The following is a 27841-nucleotide window of genomic DNA, read 5'->3' on the forward strand; positions in this document are numbered from 1 at the left end:
AACCCTGCCTTACCTGACTTCAAGACTTACTATAATGCTACAGTAATCAAGACAGTGTTGTAGTGACAAAATATTAGACAAATAGATTACTAGAATGGAATTTAAAGCCTGAAATAAATACTACACATATTAGAAATATAGTTTAATAGAATGAAGTTCCACACAATATAGACAACAGATTTTTTACTAAGAAGCAAAGACAATTCCATGGGGAAATGATAGTCTTCTCAACAAATATTGCTGGAACTATTGGACATTCATGCAAAATAATGAATCGACATGTATACCTTACACCATTCACAGAAGTTAACTCAAAATAGTTCAAAGACCTAAGTGTAAAATGCAAAACTGTAAATGGATAAACAAAATTTGATACATTGCACATCTATAAAATGGAATATTATTTAATGTTAAAAAGAAATGAGCTTTCAAGACATGGAGGAAACTTATGCATATAAGTTGATAAATGGCACCAATTTGAAAAGACCACATACTGTTTGATTCCAACTATTAATATATGACATTCTGGAAAATGGCATATATTGCACCATGGCAACACCAAATGATCATTCATTTGCCAAGGGCTTTGGGGGAAGGGAGGGCTGTATAGGCAGAGCACAGAGGATTTTTAGGGCAATGAAACTATCATGTATGATACTAGAATGAAGGGTACATGTCATTGTACCCTTCATTTGACATTAGTCAAAACCCATAGAATGTACAACACAAATAGTGAAGCTTATGTAAACTATAAACTTTGGTTGACAATTATGTGTAACTGTTGGATCATTGATTGTAATAAACCACATTGATTAGGATAGTTTATTGTGAGAGAGCATATGGGTGGGTGCTAGGAGAGGGTATATGGTCACCTGTGTACTTCTTATGTAGTTTTGCTGGGAACCTGAAACTCCTCTAAAAAATAAATTCTATAATTTAAAAAAAATCCTCTCTAATCCACAACTCCAGTGAAGCTAAAGCTCGCTTTACCCTTCAACTGTGGTGGGCTTAATGCTGATCATCTCCTGATGAAGGGGGCCAAGATGGGAATTCTGTGAGAATTTGATATGAGATGTCCCTGAACTGGGAGTTGGACTAGCAATGAACACTGCCATGTTGGAGTTGAACTAGCGAAGTATGATATCTTGTGCTGATGCCTTGGTGACATTATCTCACTGAGTCGCCAATTGCTCATTCCTAAAAAGCAAAACAAAGCTTAGAACTGTTGATTTCAGAGATCCCTCTAAATTGTCTATGAGTCTTTCATTCTGTTAAAAGAAAGGTCAGTACAGGAGCCTCAGCTCAGCAGAAGGGAGGAAGAGCAGAGCAGGGACACCTACGTCTCAAGGAAGGAAATGATTGCTCTCCAGAGAGCAACTGAGCTTATTTTATCCAAAGAAGCCGGTGTGGTTCTTTTAGACCAATGTGAGTCAGATAGAAAATTCTTTCCCTTTGCTCTGGTTAAGGTGTTTAACATGCCTGTGCCAACTCAAGTTTTAAAGGTTGTAAAACCAAAGTCTTTGACCCCCAGTTCAGTCAATTGGTGCTGTAATATCTAACTAAATTAATGTTCAAGTTGAAAGTCACTGACTAGGTTGAATAACAAAATATTGAACCTTACCACACAATATGTAAATTTTGGGTAACCCTGTTGAACTGAATGTTTTCCTTGCGGTACGGTACAAATGCTGGGTTATTGATTCCAGTCTCAGCATTTCCACCCCCAGTCTGTGTGTCCTTGGCCAAAGTACCTATCTCCAAGGCCCAGCATTTCCTTCCCCAAAATGAGAATAATTTTACCTCAGGCAAAGGTACCTGAGAGAATCAAAAGATATATGGTGTGTGTGGAAATTCTCTGTAAATTGTCAGAATCCCTGTAAACATCACTGATAAAACATTGTGTAACTGGGTCTTGACATAAGTTAATATTTCTTAATAAAACAGGTGGAAATAACTGCACTAGTAAATCTAGAAACTATATGATGACATATTTACAGATCACACCTTTGCACAAGCACTGTCATCAGTGATCTGTAATGTATGTCATTCTGGTTGTATGGAGACTGTCATGCCCACTAACCATCAGTCAGGTCCCGTTCAGGTCTGCACATTGTGGTGCTTCTGTACTGACAGGTCTCCTATTCTCCCAGCCTCCACTTCTCCATTTGAAAAATAAGAAATGATAATTTCTGCCGTCTGAGATTGTTCTTCATTTAACTGAAATTCATGTCAATATCTAGTAACTTGATTTATGTTTTCTCATTCTAGATGTATGTATTGTGTCTGCTATTTCATCTTTAGGCAGCCATCATGTTAATAAAGTGTATTATGTATTTGAAAGGATTCTGTTATCAAGGACAACCTCTGTTAATGTTAGATATAGCATCCAAACATACACATTTTATATGCAAGCCATAGAATACACTGATCTTTCTCAAAATAATACATTCTGAGCTGGTCTTTACTCCAAAAATCTAGAATTTTTGGTGATTGTCTTTCATCAATTATTTGCTTCAGTTCTTCTCTGTCATGAGAGCTCACTGGAACCAAAGGGCCTTAAGAAAATTACCAATACATGGGCTAAAATCCCATACAATTAAACCAGAATGTGCAGGTCGCATACTGGAAAGAAGAAGGGTAGAGTACATTTTGTTTTTCTCTCTCTCAGTGGGCCAAAGTCCACTCAGAAGAGGACATCAACTGGGTCTATGTGCTTAGCCACTATGCAGGTCACAGAGCAGACACTGCATTAACAGGGAGTGTTAATGCAAGCCTTGGAGTTTTTGCAAGCTCACAGTTGTCTTGGTAAGAAGAGAAGGCTGCAATGGACCCAGCTGTGGTTCTGGTGCTCTGTCTCTCCTGTTTGCTTATCATCTTCCTTTGGAGACAGAACCCTGGGAGAGGCAAACTCCCTCCTGGCCCCACTCCTCTCCCAATTATTGGAAATATCCTGCAGATGGATGTTAAGGACATCAGGAAGACTCTGAACAATGTAAGTGTGTTTTGTACTCTTCCGGTGGCTTGCAAAGGGGAAGTTATTAGACTTCCCATTTTAGAGGGAATGTACTACTGGAAGTGTACTTCTATAATAGATCATCGGAAAACAAAATAATCCCTATCAACTTGGATGCTTCTATTGCCTTTTCTAGTCTGTCACTGTCAGAAATAGTGGAATAAGGTAATGAATTTTGTGAGTAGAGAAACATTTAGGCTGTTGTATGGTAGAAACAAAATAACATAGTAGCAATATTTAGCAGTGTTATGTTCCTTCTTGGTTTTGTAGCCATTTGCTATAATTTTTGGCTTGAGGTAAATGATAAGAAGAGTGTGTGTGATTAGATATTTTATTCAATAAGTCATAATAGCCATAAGTTTTATTAAGAGTAGCCATGTAACTAGAATCTATTTAGAACTCAGGAAAATCAGCAAGAAAAAAATCAAACAATCCTATCAAAAAACGGGCAAAGGACATGAACAGAAACTTCTCAAAAGAAAACAGAATAATGGCTAACAAACATGAAAAAATGTTCAACATCTCTAATCATCAGGGAAATGCAAATCAAAACCACAATGAGATATCACTTAACCCCAGTGAGAATGGCCTTTATCAAAAAGTCCCCAAACAACAAATGCTGGCGTGGATGCGGAGAGACAGGAACACTCCTACACTGCTGGTGGGACTGCTGGTGGGTTAAACTAGTTTAACCTCTGTGGAAAGCAATATGGAGATACCTCAAAGCGATATGAGTAGATCTACCATTTGATCCAGCAATCCCACTACTGGGCATCTACTCAAAAGATCAAAAGTCACTTTATGAAAAAGACACCTGCACTCAAATGTTTATAGCAGCACAATTCACAATTGCAAAGCTGTGGAAACAACCCAAGTGCCCATCAATTCATGAGTGGATTAATAAAATGTAGTATATGTATACCATGGAATACTACTCAGCTTTAAGAAACAATGGTGATATAGCACCTCTTGTATATTCCTGGATACAGCTGGAACCCATTCTACTAAGTGAAGTATCTCAAGAATGGAAAAACAAGCACCACATGTACTCACCAGCAAATTGGTATTAACAGATCAAAACCTAAGTGGACATATAGGAGTAACATTTATTGGGTGTCAGGAGGGGGGGGAGTAGGGGAGAGGTATATACAACCACAACGAGTAAGATGTGCAATGTTGGGGGATGGACATGCTTAAAGCTCTTACTCAAGGGGGGAAGGGGGCATGGGCAATATAAGTAACCTTAACACTTGTACCCCCATAATACGCTAAAATAAAAAACAAAAACAAGAGTAGCCATGAAAATTTAATTTCTCTGAATAGTGAATTTATGTCTGACATCAAGGAAATACCAGTAGCTATGGGTTCAGGATGAACATAAGTGAATGAAAGAAACAAGTGATCAGTCAGGACACAATTGGTGGTAACAGAATTCTTTTGGATTCTGCAGAAAGCTGCTATCAGTAGCCCAGAATGCTGGTGGATGTTAAATGTTCTGCCAGTAGATGTTACATGTCTTGGTGCTGCCTCTGTGAGGCTCACTCTTTCAGTGTCGATAATAACAGCAGATCCCAAAGAGGTCTGGACGTTAGAATCATCTGTTGTGACTTTTAGAAATACTGATTCTGAGTGTTCATCCAGGGGTACTGATTCAGGATTTCCATGGCAAAATCTTCTCATGTGATCCTGAAGCAGTCAGCTAAGTATTGGTCTCAATGCAGACATGAGGGACTGAAAAATTGCTTAACAGTCAAAATTTGAATAAGTACAGATTGAAATTTGGATGTTCTGTATATCACCTGTGGGACACTGAAAATGAATTTTTAATTCTCTGGCCTGAGTTTCTTTATTTGTAAAATAGGGCAAATTAACCTGCCAAATGTCTTTCAGGTGAGAATATTTTTAATTGCACAATATTAAAGGGGTACAATTGTTTTCTCTCCATGGATGAATTTTGTCACGCTGAAGACGGGACTTTAGTGTGCCTGTCACCAGAGCAGTGTTCATTGTACCAGATATGTATGTTTTTATTGCTCACTGCCCTCCTATCCTCTCCCCTTCTTGGTTTCCAATATCCTTTACATCTTTGTGATAGTGTGTACCCATCCTTTATGTCCGTTTATTAGTGAGAACATATGTCTCCATTCCTGAGACATTTCATTTAGAATAATGGTCTCCAGTTCCATCCAATTTGGTGCAAAAGACATTAGTCCATTCCTTCATATGGCTGAGTGCCACTCCATGGTGTATATATACACCACACTTCTTTATGCATTCATCACTTGATGGGCAGTTAGGTTGGTACCATATCTTTGAGTTGTGAACTGTGTAGTACTAAACAACTGGACACAGCTGTCTTTTTGAAATTATGATTTCTTTACCATTGAGTAGATAGCCAGTTGTAGGATTGTTGGATCAAATCGTAGATCTACTTTTAGTTCTTTGAGGAATCTCCATACTGTTTTCCATAGAGATTTTACCAGTATACAGTCCCACCAACAGTGTATAATCATTCCTTTTCAGGGCATCCATGCAAGCATCTATTGTTTTTAGACTTTTTATAATGGCCATTCTGAGGGGTATAATGTGAAATCTCATTTTGGTTTTTATTTGCATTTCCCTAACATTCAGTGATGCTGAGCACCTTTTCATGTGTTTCTTGGCCATTTGTCTATCTTCTTTTGAGAAAACTCTGTTCATGTCTTTTGGCCTCTGTTTACTGGGGTAATTAGTGTTTTCTTGTGGTTTTGTTGAGTTCTTTGTAGATTCTAGATATTAGTCCTTTGTTGGGTGTGTACCTGGTGAATATTTTCTCTCTTTCTGTAGACTGTCTGTTTATGCTTTTGATTATTTTCTTTGCTGTGCAGAAAATTTTTAATTGAATCACCCCATTTATTTATTTGATATCATTTCTGTCTTGGACATTTGGGTCTTTTCATAAATTATTTTTTTCCAACTTTTTAAAGTATTTATTAAGCTTTATCTTTTTATAAAGCTTTTTTTTAAATTTAGGATATTATGGGGCTACAAACATTTTGGTTGTATGTAATGCATTTGCCTCACCGAAGCCAGGGCAACACCTGTGTCCTTCCTCCACACAGTGTGCTCCGCTTCCATTAGTTGTGGGCTTACCTTTAAATTCTTTGCCTAAGCCAATGTCTAGAAGAGTTTTTCCTACATTTTTCTTCTAGAACTTTTATGGTTTTAGGTCTTATGGTTTAATATTTAATCCATCTTGAGTTAACTTTTGTATATTGCATGAGATAGGAGGGATCCTGCTTCATTCTTCTGCATGTGGATATGTAATTTTCCCAGCACAATTTATTGAATCTAGCATCCTTTTCCCAGTGTCTGTTTTTGATTTCTTTGTGAAAAATCAGTTGTCATAGCTATATTGTGTTATATCTGAGGTCTCTATTGTGATCCATTGGACTATGTCTCTATGCTTATACAGTGCCATGATGTTCAGGATTTTATAGTCTTGTAATATAATTTAAAATCAGGTAAGATATCTCCAGATTTGTTCTGTTTGCATAAGCTGGCTTTGGCTCTTAGGACTCTTTCTTTTGTTCCACATGAAGATTAGGTTTAATTTATTGAGATCTGTGAGAAGTGACATTGGTATTTTGATGGGATTGGCAATGTCAGAATTCATTGTAATCTATATACCAATAACCTGGGTCAATTGTAGGGCACACAGGACTTCATTGATAAGTGACCACTATGACTATCACCATCACATTTATGCATAAAAATCAGACATATTTCAATCTGTGTGTGGCAGAATAAAAACATTTAATAAGACAATGATAATATCAGTCTGAATCAAGCACAAAATATGGACCAAATCGTGACTTATTTTGCTGGTATTTGCATCTTGCTTCCATTTCCCAGTTCTCAAAAACCTATGGCCCTGTGTTCACTGTGTACTTTGGCATGAAGCCTGCTGTGGTGTTACATGGATATGAAGCAGTGAAGGAAGCCCTGATTGATCATGGAGAGGAGTTTTCTGGAAGAGGCCTTTTCCCAATTTCTGAAAGAACTAGTAAAGGACTTGGTAAGTGTACATGTGCCTCACTGAGTCAAAAGTGGTAAAGGGAGTAGTGAGGATGGAAACATAGCTTGGGTGGGCAGAGCTTGGCCCACTCACATCCCTGTGGAGTATCAGCTCCCTCCTCCTCGCCTGGGATTTCTCTCCTAGTTTCTGTTTCCCATTCTGGTAGGAATCGTTTTCAGCAACGGAAATAGGTGGAAGGAGATCCAGCGCTTCACCCTCATGACCCTGCGGAATTTCGGGATGGGGAAGAGGAGCATTGAGGAACGTGTCCAAGAGGAGGCCCGCTGCCTTGTGGAGGAGTTGAGAAAAACCAAGGGTGGGTGACTCTCTACTCTGCATCACTGACCACTGCAGACCGCTGTCGTCACTAATGACATCCTTGGACACATTCAAGGGTGGCCAGATCTTTCAATTGGGTCTTGGTTGTCAGCACTGCAGTGGAGGAGGGAGGTTTGAAACAGAGCTCAGGGAGCTTGTGTGCATCTGGGCTGTGTGTACAGGCATGATTGTGCAGACAGTGTGGATATAACAGGTCACTTAATCTGATGTTCCCCTTAACTTTTGTTTGTTTGTTTTCAAATCAGAAATCATGAGTGTAGATTTTGAGTTCATTTTCAGAAAGTGTTATAAAGCAACGCTTTTTCCACAGCTTAAATGTAAGTTCCTTGTTTCCAAACATTTCACCAGAGAATATATGGCAAATGGTCATACTGGGAAATACCTCAACACACACTTACAGAGCACCTACCACGTGACCTGTGCTTTCATTTAGCTGAGCCATGTTTGCATGGTCAGCCTCACTGATATGTCTGGGTGTTTCTGTCAGGCCCTGCTGCAGTCTGGCCAGTGAGGAGGCTATGTATGGCTTCACTTGCTTAGGTATATCTCAATGTAATTCTTATCAATTATTATTTCTCTATAGATTAAGCACTATTCAAAAAATATCAACATTAATTATTTCTTGTTTAACATGGCATACTGTATGGATTTCTCTCTTTTGAGTAAATATATTTTGTAGTATAATCTGAAAAATACACAAATACCAATTCATAAATTATTTGTTTAACTACATTTTAACTATTATCGATAACACTTTGCCTTTCTTTCCTAAGAGAACTTTGGCTCTCTTTTCAGTTTTGCTTATCTGTTTTCCCTCTGTTTGTTGAATTTAGCTTAGATATTTATGGTAATTACTTTCCTCCCCCTGCCAATTCTATTAACCTATAAAGTGCCTATTATAATTAATCTGATTATCAGCTTGGATTCTAAATTATCTTTATAAAAATTCTCTCTTTCAAATGAAATGAAAGATTGAAAATCAGATTTTACTTGTGCAGATGTACACACACATAGAGGCACACACACAGATACAATCCCATGGCTATGCAAGTTACCTTCCTTCTCCTTGGCTAAAATAAAACTTTTTCTGAAAGCTTAAAGACCTATAATGTTGAAAGGAGCCTGGCATAGAAGCAGCTGACTCTATAGGTTTCCTGTTGTTCAATGCCCTACCATTTATTCAGAACACTTTTTTTTTTTTTTTTTTTTTTTTTTTTTTACTACCAGAACACTTTTGATTCAAGTCATTCTTAATCAGAGTCTTCAGATGTGCGTTTGGGAGATTCTTCCATATAAAATTTACTGATCACTTAATTACAATATTTTCATTTTAGAGATTCCCTACCAAAAATAAAGGACAGCCTTTCATATAATTTAATTTCTTTTTTTAAAATTTGTTTTATTTCAGCATATTACAGGGGGTACAAATGTTTAGGTTACATATATTGCCTTTGCCCCGCCCAAGTCAGTGCTTCAAACCTGTCCATCTCCCAGATGGTGCACACTGGTCCCATTAGGTGTGTATATACTTGTCCCCTCCTTCGCCCTCACACCTGTGAATTTATTTTTTGATGCTAGAAAAATTTTTTGGTCAGATATTTCTTAAAAGTTCAAAATTACCTTTACCTGTTACAAAGGCAAAGTTTTTTATATTTTAATGGTATTTAAAAATTGTTTTGAATTCATTAGCCTCATCCTGTGATCCCACATTCATCCTGGGTTGTGCTCACTGCAATGTGATCTGCTCCATCGTTTTCCAGAATCATTTTGATTACAAAGATGAACATTTTCTTACCTTGATGGAGAAGTTCAATGAAAACTTCAAAATTCTAAGCTCCCCATGGATCCAGGTGAGTTTAGGATTTCTTCTTCCTGAGAAACCACTTATGCTCTTTTCTCTGACAAATCCAAAATTCTATATGGACCAAGCTGTCAGGTGCATGTTTGAATACTGCTGTCCTTCCCAGAGCTTTATGAAGTGACCGTCTGGGACAGATGGCTGAGCTCTTTATTTTACACACACAAAGTGAATGCCCAAATGTAGGGCTGGATTTCGATCCAGTTACTTCTCTGACTGGGATTTTTTCCACTCACCCCCAAAGCCCCACTTCTGCAAGGTACTTGGGTGACAGCCCCAAATATGCCTATATTATTTCATGCACATCCAGGCCCTTTTTGAAGCCTTCCATTACCTACATGATTTGTCCTGAAAACTTAAGAGTTCTCTTCATCGTATTACTTGGCAAAAGTATCCTAATTTAAGAAGAGAATATCTCCTGCAAGGACTACAACTATTTGGGACCATAGAATCTGTCAGGAAACATTGCCTAGTGCAGGGGTGTTTGATGCCTCAGATGGGAGCCTAGCTGACAAGGTGACTGGGTTAAGCATGAAAAAATGAATGGTTTTGTGGTGTACGAACCAGAAATAAGCATCACAATGTTACCCTGTGGTGAATGGGCATGATGTACACTCAACCTAAGAATAATTGTTAGGTCTTAGAGAAGTTATTGAACTACTCTGATGTACTTCTGGCTTTCAAGATACTTTTGAGACCCTCCCCCCCTCTAAAATGCTAATTCCATTTGTGAGGCTCCTTTAAAGAAAGAAAAACAGCAAGGGCCAGTTTTCTAGTCTCAATCAGGTTACCTAAACTCCCTTAACCTATGCTGTCATTTACAAAATGTGAATGCTAACAGTCCATGCCATGTTTAACACATTAGGTTGTAGGGAAGAATTGGTGTGAAAATTGAGGGAATTGATGGAAAAGTGTTTTATGCAACAAAAAATGATGTATGAGTCTAGGAAATGATTAACATTTTTGATTCTCAGGTCAGAATTTTCTCCTTCATATCTTTTTATAAACATAAAAGATTACTATATATGCACAACAAAAATGTCTTTGTCAATATGGACACCATGTTTTACTCACAGTTATACCTGTGATTTCTAATCATGGCTTGCTGTATGGTATATATATTTTGTTACATGTTTTTATTAAAGAAATTATTGTGTTTTATTTTAGCTCTGCAATAATTTCCCTGTTCTCATTTATTATTTCCCTGGAATTCATAACAAATTAGTTGAAAATATTTCTCTTGTAAGAAGTTATATTTTGGAGAAAGCAAAAGAACACCAAGAATCTTTGGATGTTAACAACCCTCGAGACTTTATTGATTGTTTCCTGATCAAAATGGAGCAGGTAAAATGTTAGCAAAATTCAGCTATTTGTGCATTGTGTGATTCATTGGGTAGTTCTTTAATGTACTAGGCATGTTTAAATGGTCATGCCTCACTACTTGACAAGCCCTTAACATATATATTGTATTTATAAATCTGCAGTAAACTTCATAGAAAATGTATAACTAAATTGTCTCATAGCTAGAATGCATTGACTTTCTTTAAATAAAAATAATCTACCTGAGGAGAATAGAGTGCCTTTCTCATATGAAATGAAAATAATTGGAAAGAAGTTAGAAAATATAAAATATTATGCCATTAGATAAACATGGGCATGCTGTTTCTTTGCGCATATGATATTCAAGTCCTTTGCTAATTTTTTAATTGTTTTGTGACTTCTTGTTATGGAGCTGTACGAATTGTTTATATATTCTTGACATAAAACCCATTAAGGGGTTTAATCAACCCATATTAAATAAATGATAGGAAAGTACTTTCTCCCATTCTGTAGGTTGTCATCTTATATTTTCTTTATGTCCTTTGATGTGCAAATATTTTAATTTTGATCAAGTGCAGTGTATCTTTTTATATTCATCTTTTAGTGTGAAATCTATGAATACATTGGCAAATCTGAGGACATTAAATTTACCCCTGTATTTTTACAGTTTTAGTTCCTATCCTTTAGTTTTCATCCACTTTCAGAATTATTTTGAGTAAGGAAAGTAGAATGCACTTCTCATATAAAATGGGAGCAATTACAAGAAGTTAGAAAATACAATATATGACACAATTAGATGAAGATGGGCATGCTCTTTCTTTGCACACATGATATTTGAGTCCTTTGCTCATTTTTAAGTTCAATTTTATGTCTTCTTTTTGTTGAGCTGTGGAATTGTTTATGTTTCTTGACATTAAACCCATTACGCTGTTTAATCAACTCATATTAAATAAATAATATGAAAATACATTCTTCCATTCTGTAGGTTGTTATCTTATATTTTCATTATGTCCTTTGATGTGCAAATATTTTAATTTTGATGAAGTCCAGTATATCTATTTTTCCTTTCATCATTTAGTGTCAAATCTACGAATACATTGGCAAATCTGAAGGCAATAATGTTTATCCCCATATTTTTATAGTTTTAGTTCCTATCCATAAATTTTCATCCACTTTCAGAATTATTTTGAATTGGCATGAGGTATGGGGCCAAGTGCTTTCCTTTGCATGTGATTATCCAGATGTCCCACCACTGTTTGTTGAAGAAAGTTTTCCTTTACGTTGAATGGTCTTGCCACACATGTTGAAAATGAATTGGTGATACATATTAAGGTTTATTTCTAAATTTCAATTCTATTTTATTGTTTTTGTTGTCTCCCTTTTTAAATTTTTTTATTTCAGCATATTACAGGGGTACAAATATTTAGGTTACATACATTGCCTTTGCCCCAACTCAATCAGAGCTTCAAGGATGTCCATCCCACAGATGGTGCACACCGCACCCATTAGGTGAATATACCCATTTCCTACTCCCTAACCCACCACCTGACACCTGATTAATGCTACTACTATATGTGCACATAAGTGTTGATCAGTTAATACCAATTTGATGGTGAATACATATGGTGCTTGTTTTTTCATTCTTGTGATACTTCAATGGGGATACCTCAAAGAGCTACAAGTAGAACTACTGTTTGATCCAGCAACCCCATTACTGGGCATCTACCCAAAGGAAAAAAATATTCTGTGAAAAAGGCATCTGCTCTATTCTTCCCCATTCAGTATGTTGGCTATGGATTTGTCATATGGCTTTTCTCATTTTGAGGCAAGTCTCATCTATGCCTATTTTGTTAAACATTGTTATCATAAAATGGTGCTCAATTTTTTGCTGCATCTATTGAGAGGTTCGTATGATCTTGTTTTTACTTCTGTTTATGTTGTGAATTACATTTATACATTTTCATATGTTGAACTATCCTTGCATCTCTGGGAAGAAACCCAGTTGGTCATGGTTGATTATTTTTGAAGAACAGCTGATTTTAATTTGCTAGGATTTTGTTGAGAATTTTTGAATCTATATTCATAAGGGAGATTGGTCTGTAGTTTTCTTGTTGAGTCCCTCTGTGGCTTTGGTATCAAGGTGATGTTGGCTTCATAAAATGTGTTGGGGAGGATTCCTTCCTTCTCGATGTTGTGAAATATTTTTTTCAAGATAGGTACCAGTTCTTCTTGTAGGTCTGGAAAAATTGGGGTGGGAAGGCATAGGCCTGAGACTTTTTTTTCAAAGGGGTACTTTTTTTTGATGCTTCAATTTTGGCACTTGACATTAGTCTGCTCTGGACTCTGTTTCTTCCTGATTGAGCCTAGGAAGGCTTTGTGTTTCTAAGAATTTGTCCATTTTCTCCTTGTTTTTGAGTTTACATGTATAGAAATTTTTATGGTTTTCAGAGATTGCATTTGGTATTTCTGTGGAATCAGTTATAATTTCTTCTTTTTCAATCCTGATTGAGCTATTACAGCCCTTTTTCTCCCTCCTTCTAGTAATCTAGTCAGAGGCCTATCAATTTTATTTATCTTTTCTTTAAAAAAATTTAAAAATAGTTTTATTTACCACCATATTTTTAATATACAGCATGTTTCACTTTAATATGCATTTTTAAGTAATTTTGACAAGGAGAAAATGCATATGTTTTGTTTTAGACTCCTATAAAATACTGATGATTTGGCTCTGGATTTAACGTATTGAGGAGTATTCATAAAGGACTTTATCTACCTTCACGTCATTTTCATCCATTGGGAGCCAGTGGCAAAATTGTTCTTTGAAAGCCAGGGCAAGGCTGTAGAGCTTCATTTCCTGATGCTGCATACAGTGCCTGAAGTGGGCATCACAGTAGCCCTTGCCCCTCCCCAGTTGGATGCCATGTTGTCAAACAGAAGACCTGGCATGAAGATAAGATCAAGTCCCCCTGTGGACAAGGCCTACTCCCAAACATCACCCTCACTAGGTTGATGAATATTCCAGGACATTTGGGGAAGTGAAGAAGTTTGCTCTGGTGATGCTAATTTCACATATCCTCATGATTGCTCTGAAACTGGTAGTGAGGGATAAAGCAGGTTTTGCCTTGTTGAAAATCATCCCTGATTATCACGTCTGTCTTAATTTCATCTTGCATACTCAGAAAGATGGAAATTCTTTTGAACTTTTGATACTCACCTAGAGGGCAGTCACCTCTGGGTCAGTGCATGGGACTGATGTAGCTGCTCCTCAAGGCTCATCACCTGCAAACGCTATTTCAGGTTGGCCCTAAGGCTCAAATTCGTGCTGTTCAGAGCTGCTGCCGCCATCTCATAATAAAGCCAAGCACAATTCTGCCTTGGTTTTGGCCCCCGCCCCTGGCTGCTGCCTGCTGAATCTATTGTCCTTAGGGAGGAATTTTGTTTATTTTTTCAGAGAGCGAAATTTTTTCTATCATTAATCTGTATAGTTTCTTTTATTACCAGTTTCATTTAGTTTTGCTCTGAATTTGGCTATTTCTTTTCTTCTTCTGGTTTGGGGATTGGTTTACTCATCATTTTCCAGTCCATCGAGACCATTCATTAATTTCTTGATTTGTGACCTTTCTGTCTTTTGGATACAGGCATTTATGGCTATGAATTTCACTCTCAGGATTGCTTCAGCTGTATTACACAGATTTTGATAACTTGTTTCCCTTTTATCATTTAGTTCAAAAAGTCTTTTGATTTCAACCTTAATTTCCTCTTTGACCTGACTATCATTCAGCAGTAGGCTGTTTTGTTTCCCTGACTTTGTGTAGAGATGAGTGTTTCTGTTAAAGTTGAGTTCTAGTTTTATTCCACTGTGGTCTGAGCGGATGCATGGCATAATTCATATTTTTTAAAATTTGTTAAGACATGTTTTGTGGCCTAGGACATGATCAATCTTACAGAATGTCCCATGAGCTGAGAAGAAGAATGTATATTCAATGATTTGTGGGTACAGTGTTCTATAAATGTCTGATAGGACCATTAGTTCTAGAGTTCTGTTTAAGTCTATGGGTTTTTGTTTATTGTTTATGTGGAGGATATGTCCTGTTCTGTCAGAGGGGTGTTGACAACCCCAGTTATTACTGTGTTGCTGTTTATCATTTTGTTCAGATGAACTTGGATTGGGTTTATGAATTTGGATGCACCCTTTTTAGGTGTGTAAGTATTTAGAATTGTTAAGACTTCTTGTTGAATTGCTCCATTACCATTATGTGATGCACCATTATATGATGCACATCTTTGTGTTTCATGACTTTTGTTAATTTGAAGACTATGTTATCTGATATGAGAACTGCTACACCAGCTTTCTTTTGGTTGCCATTTGCGTGGAATATTATTTTTCACCCCTTCAGTTTGAGTCTGAATGAGTCCTTATGGGTAGATGTGTTTCCTGAAGATAGCATATAATTGGGTTGTATTTCTTTATCTCTTCAGCCAGCCTATGTCTCTTGAGTCGGGAGTTCAAACCATTCACATTTATCAAAAGAATTTAGAAGTGGGGTGAATTTCTGTTCATCTTGTTAGGTAGAACTCTATTGCTTTGTTTTATCTCTTGAGCCATTATGGTATCTTGGCTTTGACCTTTACCTTTTGGGTGATTTTACACTGGTGGGTGTCCATTGTGTTGAACCATGTATAATGTTATGCTAAGTACTCTTTGCAGGGCAGGTCTGTTGTTAGAAGGTATTTATTTCTTCCACCTGTAAGAAACTTTGTTTTGCAGGATACAAACCTACTCTGGCCATTATTCTGTTTGAGAAGACTGAGAATGGGGCCCCAATCCTTCCGGCTTGTAAGGCCTCAGTTGAGAAGTCTGCAGTCAGTCTGATCGGTTTTCCTTCATAAGTTACCTGATGCTTTCACCTTGCGGCTCACAGGAATGCCCCTTTTGTGTTTATTTTGGCCAGTCTAATGACCATGTGTTGTGGTGTTTGGCCCTTTGCAATGAATCTCCCAGGAGTCCTTTGAGTTTCTTGTACCTAGATATCTCAATTTGTAGCAAGGCCAAGAAAATTTTTCTCAATTATTTCCTCAAATAGGTTTTTCAACCCTTGTGTATTTTCTTCTTCCCCCTCAAGGATGCCTGATTTCTATATTACACCTCTTTACATAATCCCATATTTGTTGTAGGCTTTGCCCATTCCCCTTATTTCTCTGCTTTGCTTCTTCAACTGATGTATTTAATTCAAGTCATTATCTTCAAGCTCTGAAATTTTTTCTTTTGCCTATTCTATCCTATTTTTAAAGTTTCCACAGCGTTTTATAATTACTTGAAATAATCTTTCAATTCTAGAAGTTCTGTTTGACTTTCCTTTAATAGTTAAATTTCTTTAATGAATTTTTCATTCATTTTCTGCATTATTTTTGTGGTTTCTTTATGCTGGGTTCCTATTTTCTCTTGTATTTAATTGCACTTGCTTACAATTGATGTTGTAACCCTTCATCTGTCATTTCAATATTCTGCTTTTGGTTGGTATGCATTGATAGAGAACTAGTGTTCCCTTTTTGGAATGTCCCTTTTGCTCTGATTCTTCATATTTTCAGAGTTCTTTCACTGATTCCTTCTCATCTGGAGCAGCTGTTGCTTCTTCCTTTTGCATTTTCTTTTGTTTGTATAATGACATGCCAGGTAATCTCTGAAGCAGTAGGTGGTTCACCCACACCTTGTATGATTGAGTTTGTTAATGCTGTATGGAGTTTGCAAATTGACGTCCCTGTCAGTAGGTGACACTTGCCAGAAACAACAAGCTCCAATGTTGTTTTCGGGTCCTGTGACCTGTTCTAGTTTCTCAGCATATGCACTCCAATGCCCCAGGTGGTGTTGGGGGGCCCTGGAACTTCCAGGTGAGTCCTTTATTATCCACCACAGCAGAGGTAGGTTGGGAAGTGAGGATGGGAGGGGCTAGGTTGGGTGAGCCTATCCTCAAGCTCCACAAATGCTTTTAGCAAGGGTCAAAATTCTATTCTCCACCTCTGGACAAAGCTGTGGAGGGATGAAGTGATCCCCCACAACCAGAAAGTCTGCATGTGGAGTCTATATCTGGCCTCACTCCTTTCATCCCTCCCTTATTTGGTAGGTTTTCTGCCAGGTAGGACCTCAGACGAGCTGAGCCCCCTACAACTGTGATGCAGGCCAGGAGGTTCCCGTCTCTTGATCCTGGCCTGAGCTGATGTACAACCCTCCCATGAGAGGAGTGGTGCCCCACAAACACTCCACAGCTAGGATCCACATTGCACTCTCCCCCCTGATCTGCTGCTTAGGCTCCCACGCCTCCCAAGACTAATTCACAAATGTGCCCTCCATGCTGCTGGGCAATACCACTGAGACATGGGAATATGGAATCTGGCCTGTGGGCCTCTCCCTGGGGCCTCAAAGATTAATACCTGAGCATGCCAGGGAGATTCATTCTGCTCCTCAGTCACACACAGGGTGCCCAAGCCTGTTCAATGTCCCACCACCTCCAGGCATATATTGCTGTGATGGGGCCACCAGGCAAACAGTACAAGGCAGGGCCAGCAAGCAAGGAGCTCCAGTCTAAGCCCCCTTTAGTCTTTTGCAGGACCCCAAAAGGAAAGGTCTGAGCCCAACCGCCTCTGGAAGCCTCTGTGTGGTGGCTCAACTGTGTCTCTCGGCAGCCTCCATTGGGGGAAGGGAAGTGGTGAGAAAGAATCTGGCTGGAATAAAGTCTGCCCTCTGGATGTCTGACCCTCTCTGTGGGAGCCAGTACATCCAGAATAAACAGGCCCTAGAGTCATGAAGATCACATGGGACACGCAGGACCCCTGTGGCTCCTGTGGTCTGGGCCAGAGATGAGAAATGTCTAGGTCAGGTGTCCTCAAACTATGGCCCGCAGGCCACATGCGGCCTGCCAAGGACATTTATCCGGCCTGCCAGGTGTTTTTGCCGCTCACTGCTGCCTGTCCTGCTTAGCAGCCGACTTGCCCCGGGCCCACAGTGCGCATGTGTGGAATGTGCACCACACTCTCCAAGGGCCCTCCAACTGACTGAGGGACAGTGATTTGGCCCCCTGTTTAAAAAGTGTGAGGATCCCTGGTCTAGGTGGAGATAAGCAAGACAAAACCTGGGGAATTGAAGCCCCATGGGGGGGACAAAGGCACATGGTAGGTCTTGAAGTAATATAGAGCTTGCCAACCAGTGGGTGTGTGTGGTGGGAGGTGCTCCTGTGAGATTGGGAGCTTGGTGCCCTGTCTGTAAGAAGCTCCCCGCTCACTGGCACCAGCAGTCTCTGGGCTTGTGTGGGCAGATGGTCTCTCTAGCACCTTGGAAACCCACCAACTGTCTGAGATGTGAGGGAGGGAGAAATTAACTGTGCTATCTCTCCTTCTCACTGGTCTCCAAGCTTCTCAGGGGTTAAAATCTGCCAATACCTTTCTCCTTCCAGTTCTGCTCTATAGCCGACTCCTGCGGAACCTCTTATAGTTTCTTGCACCCTTCTTTCAGACTCTCATCTGATCTATGTTTGTCCATTTGTTATTACTCTTTCATCTAAAACTTCCTCTTCTTACTGAGATGCCCTGGCTGCTGGTGTCTCTGGTTCACCATCTTGGACCAACAACTGCTTGTTGTATTCCTTTAGACAGCACAGAATGGACTAAAAAAGGGCACCAATGCTCTTTGGATTAGATTTCTTGGGGAAAGAAATACACTGAATGGCTCACCTAGAAGAAAATAGTCTCCTTAATGAAATTTATAGGCAAGCCAGTGTTAGGGAGTACGAAATGAAATTTAGGTCAACTGATCTGCAGTTTTTGCCCTACCATATAGTAGTTTTGTCTAACAATGAATACCTCAGGTTATAATGATGTGAGTTATTTTAAATTTACTGTACATTAATATTCTGGCAAATTATTGGTCAGATAATTGTAATCAAATGTTTCCTAGGAAAAGCACAACTCACAGTCTGAGTTCACTATGGAAAACTTGGTCATCACAGTATCTGATTTATTTGTTGGTGGGACAGAAACACCAAGCAGCACTCTGAGATATGGACTACTGCTCCTGCTGAAGCACCCAGAGGTCACAGGTATGAACACAAGTGATGAGTATAGTGAAGTACAGAAAAGATGCTCGGTAGATGTTGCTAGGGTCCTCCATCTATTGTATACTCCAGATAGAGGAAAGATCTAGAAAAAGATAATTGTATTTACCATCATTGTAGAATATTCTCTCCAAGTGTTTAGTGGAGTGAATGAAATCAAAACTTGTGCCCCAAGTTACAGAGTCATGGAATTTTTGGAACACCAGGATAAAAGAGAAAAGCATAAAAGCTTTCAGAGAATTGTATTAGGTTATAAAGGATTAGGTTCAGAAATTATCAGAATTCTCAATTTTATTTTACCTATTAAAACAGGAAAGAGTATGTTCAAACATGCATGATTGACACAAACTTTATACTCTATTTTCTCTTTCTCCAATACTAGAGGCTGAGCTCCATCTAAATATTTATATTTGCAACTAAGTCAGAGGACATCATGAGCTCCAGCCATCAGGACACCTCATGTAGAAGAAGGAGAGTGTCAGGGAGGCTGTGGCACTCAGAATGGGCTTGGTATAAGGCATGTTGAGGGGAGACTCCAAGAATAAGGGAGAAGAGATCAATAGTCTGTGGTTTCCCAATAATTGGGAAATTATTGGTTGGAGTTTGAAACATCCATCTGAGCATTTGAAAGCAATTGTAACTTGAGTTATAGAAATTATGAATTTAAGTCAAAAAAACATTTTTATGACCAAGAAAGTAGTAAAAATGTAATGTATTCATAGTTGTCTCAGCAGGGAAGAATATTTATGTAGTCAGAATGATGTAAACAATGAAAATAGTGATATCAGTAGAAATTGTGGCCTAAATGTATTCTGTTAAATAAAGTGAGAGGAATTGTGTGTGTGCAGGTGTGTATCTGCTTGTTTGTGTTTGTGTGTGTCTATATTTATATGATGTGGAGATGGAGATTAAAATTCCCATCTCCCACACCAGGAAATCTTTAAATATTATTTAAAAATGGTTATGGAAGAAATAGAACCAAAGAGTTATTATTTAGAAACACTAACATAAAGTTAGAAGAAGCTGCTAGAATGCTCCAAGTGGCCACATTCGGGAAGTGGGAAGATGCAGAGTGTACCATTCTAAATTCCATACATGCACACACACACACACAGAAAAAAACACATACCCATATATAGATCTATTGTGATACATAGAAACCTCTGTATTAAATTTGCAACTTCTATATGAGTCTAAAATTTATTCCAAATGAAAAGGGTTTTTCAAAATAAAAGCTAAACACTTTTCAGAGTATAAAACATTGAGAAAACTCATTGCCACCAGATTTTTACTACAAGAAATGGCAAAGAAATTTCTTCATGCAGAAGAAAAATGATACAAGATGAAAAATTTTATATGCAAAAAAGAAAAAGAGCATTGGAAATGGAAAATATTTGGTTAAATAAAATATATCATAAAATTTCAAATAAACCAATATATTATTTTGTCAGTAATGTAATATTTGTTTTATGTTTTTTATTTTGCGAAGATTGCAATTTCGTGACTTAATTATGTTGTGTTTATTTTTTGAAATAATTTATGTTTATAATATACATAAAAAAACTTGGAACAACATAGGTTCTATGTTTATTATAAGTTAACTTGTATACTAATTTATAAGTATTTACTAATACATTGTCACACCTAGTTTATAGGTGGGTGGTATGTGTATATGTTATGGAAAATCTCAGTATAAATCCAGGTGTACATATGTGCATATAACTCATGCATATAGTGTTGTTTAGACATCTTCCTTATGCTTCATGTAAACCTAAATTGTTATGAGAAATATATCATTTTTCTGTTTTTTCGTCACTTCTTACTTGTGTCTTATCAGCTAAAGTCCAAGAAGAGATTGACCATGTGATTGGCAGACAGCGGATCCCCTGCATGCAGGACAGGAGCCACATGCCCTACACAGATGCTGTGGTGCATGAGATCCAGAGATACATTGACCTGGCTCCCTGTAGTGTGCCCCATGCAGTGACCTGTGACATTAAATTCAGAAACTACCTGATCCCCAAGGTAAACTTTTGGTCCTACATTGTACCTCAGTACTCTCGAAATTCCCAAATTCACAGTCTGGTTCCAATCCTCTACCAACACAAGGTGAGAGAAGTGCAAAATTCATACATGTGGCAGCTTGATGGACTTTGTGCTCTTTTGTTTGGGGTTATATTTATAAAAGGTCTTGGCTCCTCGCAGTGTGTGTCTTCCAAGTAGGTTCTACCTCTTCAATATTGTTTTGGCTACTCTTAAGTGTTTACACTTTCAAATAAATATTAAAAGTATCACTTTGTCAATTTCCCGAAACACTCTTCTGGGATTTTTAACAAGGTAATATTAAATCTATAGTTCGATTTTGAAAGAATTAACATTTTAATGCCTTGTATCTTTCAATTTATGCAAATGGTTATGCTCCCAACCTATCTGGATTTTCTTCTTTCAATTTATGCAAATGGTTATGCTCCCAACCTATCTGTATTTTCTTCTATTTTCTCAGTAATGTGTTTTTGGTGCTGTGGTTTAAATCCCAGAATTTTCTTAAATAATTAGCACGTTGTTGCTCCTATATTTTTAAAATGTCCCTTTCCTCTCTTTATACCTGCTATCTGGAAATTGGTTTCTATCATTCTGGTGCCCTCATGTGTAGTAACCTTGCTAAGTTGATTAATCATTGTTAATAATTTGTTGGTAGAATCATCTGGAATTTCCATGTACATTATCCTTCTGTGTAGGTTATTATTTGTTTTATTTATATTTTCCAGTTCTTGTGTCCTTAATTTCTCTTTATTGTATTACTGAACTGATCAGGATTACAGGATAGTGTTAAATAGAATTAGTGATAGTGGGCATCCCTATTTCAATTCTGATCTGTGGGAAGGGATAGAGGTTTAGTATTTCATTATGGAGAATGCTTCTTTAAGCAGATTTAGACGTACAATCTTTATGAGATTAGGAAATTTTGCTCACTTCAGTTATTTTCATATAACTTTTGTCATGAATGTGTGGATAATTTTATCAAATGGTTCTTGGCATCTTTTGGTTTAATTATTTATTGGACTCACTTTCCTCACTAAATACGCATAAATCTATACACATAGCTCGATTTGATCTCCTCCATATCATACAGGGACTTTTGTATTTTTATTCATAAGGCCTTTTGGTCTCTAATCTTTTTTTCACAATTGTTTTTGTCAGAGTTTCGGTATCAAGATTATGGTGGTGTATAAAAGTAGGTGAGAAATGTTCCCTAATGTGGGTCTGTTTTTATGAGCTTCTCCTCTCCCTACCCTTCATCTCCTGCTCACTTCAATGTATCATTGAATTGTCTAACAACTTCTGACTAAATACTAGATGTTATATATTAATTTGGGACGATGTTTATCTTCTTCCAGAAAGGGAGCATTCTCCTCCCACGGCATTCACAAAGCTGCAACACCTCCTGCCCTCACTCCCAAGTGGACACGCTGTGAACAGAGTCCATAGTTAACTATAGCCATGAGTGTAGCTCTCTGATGTTTTCCCATCTCTGGATCTTCAGACCAATTTTTTTCCTTAGCAGCTGTGCAATGCCTTTTTCACATGGTTTCCGTATTCATCCAGATGGTCTAGTTGCTATGTTGCAGGCTACTCTATTCTACTAGACCTATGAGATATAACTGTCAAAATTTAAAATTAGATAACTAAATATTGTATTTTCATGGGGCAAAAATAAATCACATTGGTAAGTTTGCAGATATGTCATTTCCGGGAGGTGATAGAACTGATAACTTTACCAAGGGATTATGGGACTCTCCCCGAGATCAGTGATTGGGTACAAGGATTAGCATTTCAGCTCATTCTGTTTTCACCAATAACATGGCTAAGAAAGAATTTGCTTCTGACTACTCCAATATGAGGATAATAGTAATGACACTTGCTCTCCTGTAGCTATCTACATGGGAAATAGACTGAGGAATCAGACAGGGATTGCCACCTCCTCACCCCCATCCAGTGCATCAGATTGGGGACCCACCCCTGGGGAGCGATGCATCTGCTGAGATCACCCATTCACCAGCGGGTAGGGTGGCTCATGCTGTGCCTGGTGAGTTTTGAATCTAGAGAGCCCAGACCCGAGGAATGATCCATTCATTCCCTTCTGCACAGGACAGTGTAGTATAGAAACATGCAACTCTGTGTGGCTAATTCCATCCCCTACAAGTGAGATAAATGGGCTCTTTTGCCACAGGTTGTAGACACTACTCTAGGTGGAGACAATAGTCTAAGACAGGAGTTGGCCAACACTTTCTGTTCTTTTTTTTTTTTTTTTTTTTGAGACAGAGTCTCACTTTGTTGCCCAGGCTAGAGTGAGTGCCGTGGCATCAGCCTGGCTCTCAGCAACCTCAAACTCCTGGGCTCAAGCAATCCTACTGCCTCAGCCTCCCGAGTAGCTGGGACTACAGGCATGCGCCACCGTTCCTGGCTAATTTTTTCTATATATCAGTTGGCCAATTAATTTCTTTCTATTTGTAGTAGAGACAGGGTCTCGCTCTTGCTCAGAGTGGTTTCGAACTCCTGACCTTGAGCAATCCACCCGCCTCGGCCTCCCAGAGTGCTGGGATTACAGGCGTGAACCACCGCGCCCGGCCGGCCAACACTTTCTTTGATGGCCACGTAGTAAATACTCTAGACATTTCAGGCCATAGGTTTCCTGCTGCACTACTGACCTCTGCCAGTGTGGCATGGAAGCAGTCACAGACAATGTGTGATAGAATGAGAACGGATATGTGCCAAGTTTTATGGAGAAAGAAAATTAAATTTCATATATTTTTCATTTGTCAAAATAGTTATTCTTTGTATCTGTAAAAACATTCTTACAGATGGATTACACCAAAATAGGAGGTATGTTGAATTCATGCATGGTCTGCTGTTGTTTCTAGTGGAAGACATTTCTGTTCAGCAGAAATTTTTGGAATGATGTGAGGCTGATTGTGTTTTGTGTGCCACATCTGAAAAATATTTGCCACCAAATGGCCCCAGAGATTTACACTTCTCTTTTTATAGATGTTTTATTGTCTTCCCACTTCCATTTAGATAAAAACACATTTCAAGTTAATTTTCATTTATGATGTGGAGTAACAACAGTGATGCTTCAATTTTTTCCTTATGAATTTCCGATTGTTTGAATATCATTTGTTGAAAGTATATGTGCTTTCATATCTTAAGGAAACATTTTCATATATTACTTGTTTAAACTTTCAGGGAAATAGTTTTATAAATAGAATTATATGCATTTAATAGTACAAAATTAGGAGATGGATTTTTCCCCTACAGTTGTATTTTAAAAAGGTTAAATCTAAATAATATTAAAACAAAGATAATAATACATGTGTGTATATATGAAAGTGTGAATATACTACTTTTATATCTTTGTATGCATTTCTCTACATACCAGCACTTTCACACGTATGCCCCAAAAGCAAAGATTTTCATCTAAATAATAAAAATACCATTTACACTCAGGAGTTACTGATACCATAATATGATCTAATATACAGCCTATATATACATTTTCCCAATTTTACTAGAATTATTTTAACTTTTATTCTCTTGGCATTTACCATCCAGCCAAGGAACAAGCATATAATTTGCTTATCATGCTCTTTAGTCTTCTGTGATCAAGCACATACTTGCTTTCCTTCATTTGTTTCCTTCCAGTATGTTGACCTTTCTGTGGAGTCCAGGCTAGTAGCCATTCAAAATGTTCCTCAGGTTGTTTTTGTGTGATTGTTTTCTAAAGATTAGATTCCAGGTATGATTTAGGAAAAATAAGGCATTGGTGCTTCGACTATCCCACAGAATCACATTGATGAGGTGGGGGCATGTATGTCACTTCTGCCATTATTGGTTATGCTCATTTCCTCAGAAATAAGGTAGTATCTGTCAAATCTCTGCACTGCAGAGGTTTTGCAATGTAGATTTATGTATAATTAATAAATATCCATGGCATGGTACTTTAAGGCTTTGTGTAAATCCTGCATCCTAAATCACACACCCAACAGTTTCAGCTTTAACTGATGATCCTGACCTGAATAGTCACAAAGTGAGGATTTTTCTAATTTCATCGTTCCTTCTGTAGTTTTAAGTTAGGATCAACCTCTAATAAATATCTCCTCCATGATTTTATACCAAGACAAAAAAACCTACTTGGCAATAGTAAACACTCAGTCATTCTATTCTTGTTACTGTGCTTCTTGTTTTCATGTTGCATGATGTCATTTTAAACTTTACTAGATCATATGATCTAATTTTAAAAAGTCCTATAAACAAGTACTGTGGATATTTTAAGAACCAAGAGAGATTTTGATTTTACACCATAGTCTACATATAGGATGTGTGAAAACTGAAGTGATGAAATAGAGCAGCCTGTGGGGACAGACCCTGGGTTCCAACCTTGATGATAAGGACAGCAGATTCAGAAGGTTTATCACTCCAGTGACCAGGTGCTCAGGATTTCAACCTTGGTTGGAGAGCACTTCAGCAAGATCATTGCCACTGGTCTTAAACTCATCCTTGTTGATTACTGGGTCTGTGTGTCTAGAAATGTTCCTGTTCTTCTTTGGACCTGTGTTTCTTCGTCTATAGATCAAAAGATTTATATAGGTAATTACTATTGTTTCTAACAGCTTGATGACTCCTTTACAATTTGCTCTGCCTATGTCTGTTGCTTCCAGGGCACAACCATATTACCATCCCTGACATCTGTGCTGCACGACGACAAAGAATTCCCCAACCCAGAGAAGTTCGACCCTGGACATTTTCTGGATGAAAGTGGCAACTTTAAAAAAAGCGACTTCTTCATGGCTTTCTCAACAGGTAGTAGAAATTTATTTCCCTTATTTTAGGGTACAAGAAAACTCTCTGGGATTAGTTGGAACTTACATGGTTTCTACTCTGTGGCAGGTAGAAATGATCCTTGAGCATGATCAGGAACACCACTGCCAACACCTATGTATTTCCTTCATAATTATACATCCTCATTATGGGGCCAGATTCATCACAGTGCTATGGGGAGTTGATCTGGTTCTTCATAATCAGGAAGGCTGAAGTATAGTTAAATCGAATTCTGCCCTGGATACATCACTGAGGTATTCAAGAACTCCTACTAGAATGCAAAATTCATTTAGACATTTCTCACCTGCCACTGCAAAAGTTCTCACTCTACAGTTTCAGTGAGTGTCTTCCAATTGGTGTCCTCACCACCCAGCTGAGCTTTTGGGATTCACATGTGAACATGCACAGAATGGACTCCAATGGTCTGCACCTGCAGTTAGGAAAGCAGATGAATAAACAGCCCATTGTAATGCGTAGGACTTGACTGTGAGAGTGGAAAGCAAAGCACAGGCTGCTGGGTATAGGGGACAGAGGAAGAAGAACCTGCCTGCTTCTTGCTCTCTCCTACCCCACACTGAGCCATAATAAGCTGCAGTAAGCAATATTCTAACAGCAGCTACCTCAACAGAGGTAGAGAAAATGGAAAAGAGAGAAGGCAGGGCATTTTTGAGGAGGTAATGAACCACAGGAGCAGGGCATTTGCTCTAAATCAAGGATGTTGGAACCTTTGCCAACTATGCATGGGGCCAGGGAAACATTGTGAATGAGGCCTGATCCTCTGAAATGATTCCACAGCACCCTGCTGTTCCTCCAGTCCTGACTATACATCTTGGGTATTGGTTCTTCATTCTTGCAATGTGTGTACTTTGTAGCCATGGAATCTCCTCTATTCTGTGACCTTTTATGTCTGCTTTATCTGGGACCGTAGATCCCAAGACAACAAGGATGGAAACCTCCCTTCAAGAAGTCACATTTTAGCATAATAGAAAAGTCAATCAATAAAATAAACAAATAGGCAATTATGATTCCAGATGATCTATGCTTCATTGAAAGTGATAATATGATGTTGAGGCAATGCAGAGAAGGCAAGATTTTATTAATTGAGTGCATGGCAAAGAATGCAAAGAAGAAATGGAATTTGACCTGTGTCCTGAATTTAGTCTCTGAAAAGTGTGTGTTGGCCAAAAGGGACAGAATAATAAAAAATTTGAATCTTCTTGGTGTCCTGTAGATTGATGAAAAGTGTGTATGGCCTGAGCTGATCATAGAAGATATGAAGAGTGAAAGGCAAGATCACGGAATTTCAGACTAGGAACAGGAAATATGGGAATATGGGTGTGGTTGTATAAATACATAGATTTAAACTCAAAACATCAAAAGAGCTATTATAATACTTAATGAAGTGCTTAGTGTGTAGCTGACACTCAGTGAATACTTATCTTATGAAGGGTCCTTGTTAAGATCAGATGTTATCTGGATGGGAAGTGTGCCCATTCTCTTTTCATTTGTCTATGCAGCAATCCTTCCATCCATCCATCCATTCATTAATTTGTTTTTGCATACAAACATTCCTCAATGAGTTACTGCACATTCTGTTTATGACAGTCACAAACACAGTGTTAACTCTCCTGGTATTTATTACTTTCAGGAAGACGGATTTGTTTGGGCGAGGGACTGGCCCGCATGGAGCTGTTTTTATTCCTGACCAGCATTTTACAGAACTTTAACCTGAGATCTTTGATTGATCCAAAGAAGCTCGATGCCACTCCAGTTTCCTCTGGGTTTATTTCTGTGCCACCCTTGTACAAAATCTGCTTCATTCCTGTATGAAGAAGGTCAGATCATCTGGCTGCTGTGGCTGTCATATGCAGCTCTCCCTTATCGATGGCATCCTCCACCTCCTTCCTACTATTAGGGATGTCTTCTCTGACCTGTTGTCTCCCCATTCCCTTAACATGCAGTGAACATCCAGTGTCCATAAAGGAGATTTTTTGAATTTTACTGCAAAACTATATTGGCTGTTCTCCATACTCTGTAACACAGTATTGACTGCTACATATGACAATACTTACCTAGTGTTGAGTTGTTAATATGCTATCACTATAAAACTGAGAAAAATGATTAGTGTATGATAATTCAGAGCCATTCCTCCTATGTTTTAAATAAAAAGTGTTATTAATTTCTGAGTCAGATTGAAGACTTTCCTTCTTTTGTGCATAATGCAAGTAGAAAATTAAAGAAAACAGACTCCCCGGAGGCCATGCTGGTCCTCA

The 27841-nt window shown here is 38.2% G+C and overlaps 1 protein-coding gene and 1 pseudogene across 1 annotated transcript; one reads left to right on the forward strand and one right to left on the reverse strand.

The window, feature by feature from the left end:
* Positions 1-2712: 2712 nt before the first annotated feature.
* On the forward strand, positions 2713-27754 carry LOC105872443 (cytochrome P450 2C18-like). The gene is made up of 9 exons (XM_012766425.3): positions 2713-2992; positions 6908-7070; positions 7237-7386; positions 9099-9259; positions 10435-10611; positions 18536-18677; positions 20530-20717; positions 25409-25550; positions 27217-27754. The coding sequence occupies exons 1-9, from the start codon at positions 2825-2827 to the stop codon at positions 27396-27398; spliced, it is 1473 nt and encodes a 490-aa protein (XP_012621879.3). The 5' UTR covers positions 2713-2824; the 3' UTR covers positions 27399-27754.
* Positions 13322-13793, reverse strand: LOC105872450 (5-formyltetrahydrofolate cyclo-ligase pseudogene; annotated as a pseudogene).
* Positions 27755-27841: the final 87 nt, after the last annotated feature.

The sequence above is a fragment of the Microcebus murinus genome, chromosome 14, assembly GCF_040939455.1.
Source record: "Microcebus murinus isolate Inina chromosome 14, M.murinus_Inina_mat1.0, whole genome shotgun sequence".
Taxonomy (NCBI): domain Eukaryota; kingdom Metazoa; phylum Chordata; class Mammalia; order Primates; family Cheirogaleidae; genus Microcebus; species Microcebus murinus.

Bases quoted from the DNA above. Each gene is read 5' to 3' on its own strand.
- LOC105872443 (XM_012766425.3), top strand. From the start codon at position 2,825: ATGGACCCAGCTGTGGTTCTGGTGCTCTGTCTCTCCTGTTTGCTTATC. The intron at 2,993-6,907 runs GTAAGTGTGTTT...TCCATTTCCCAG, and splicing joins TCAGGAAGACTCTGAACAAT to TTCTCAAAAACCTATGGCCC. The intron at 25,551-27,216 runs GTAGTAGAAATT...TATTACTTTCAG, and splicing joins CTTCATGGCTTTCTCAACAG to GAAGACGGATTTGTTTGGGC.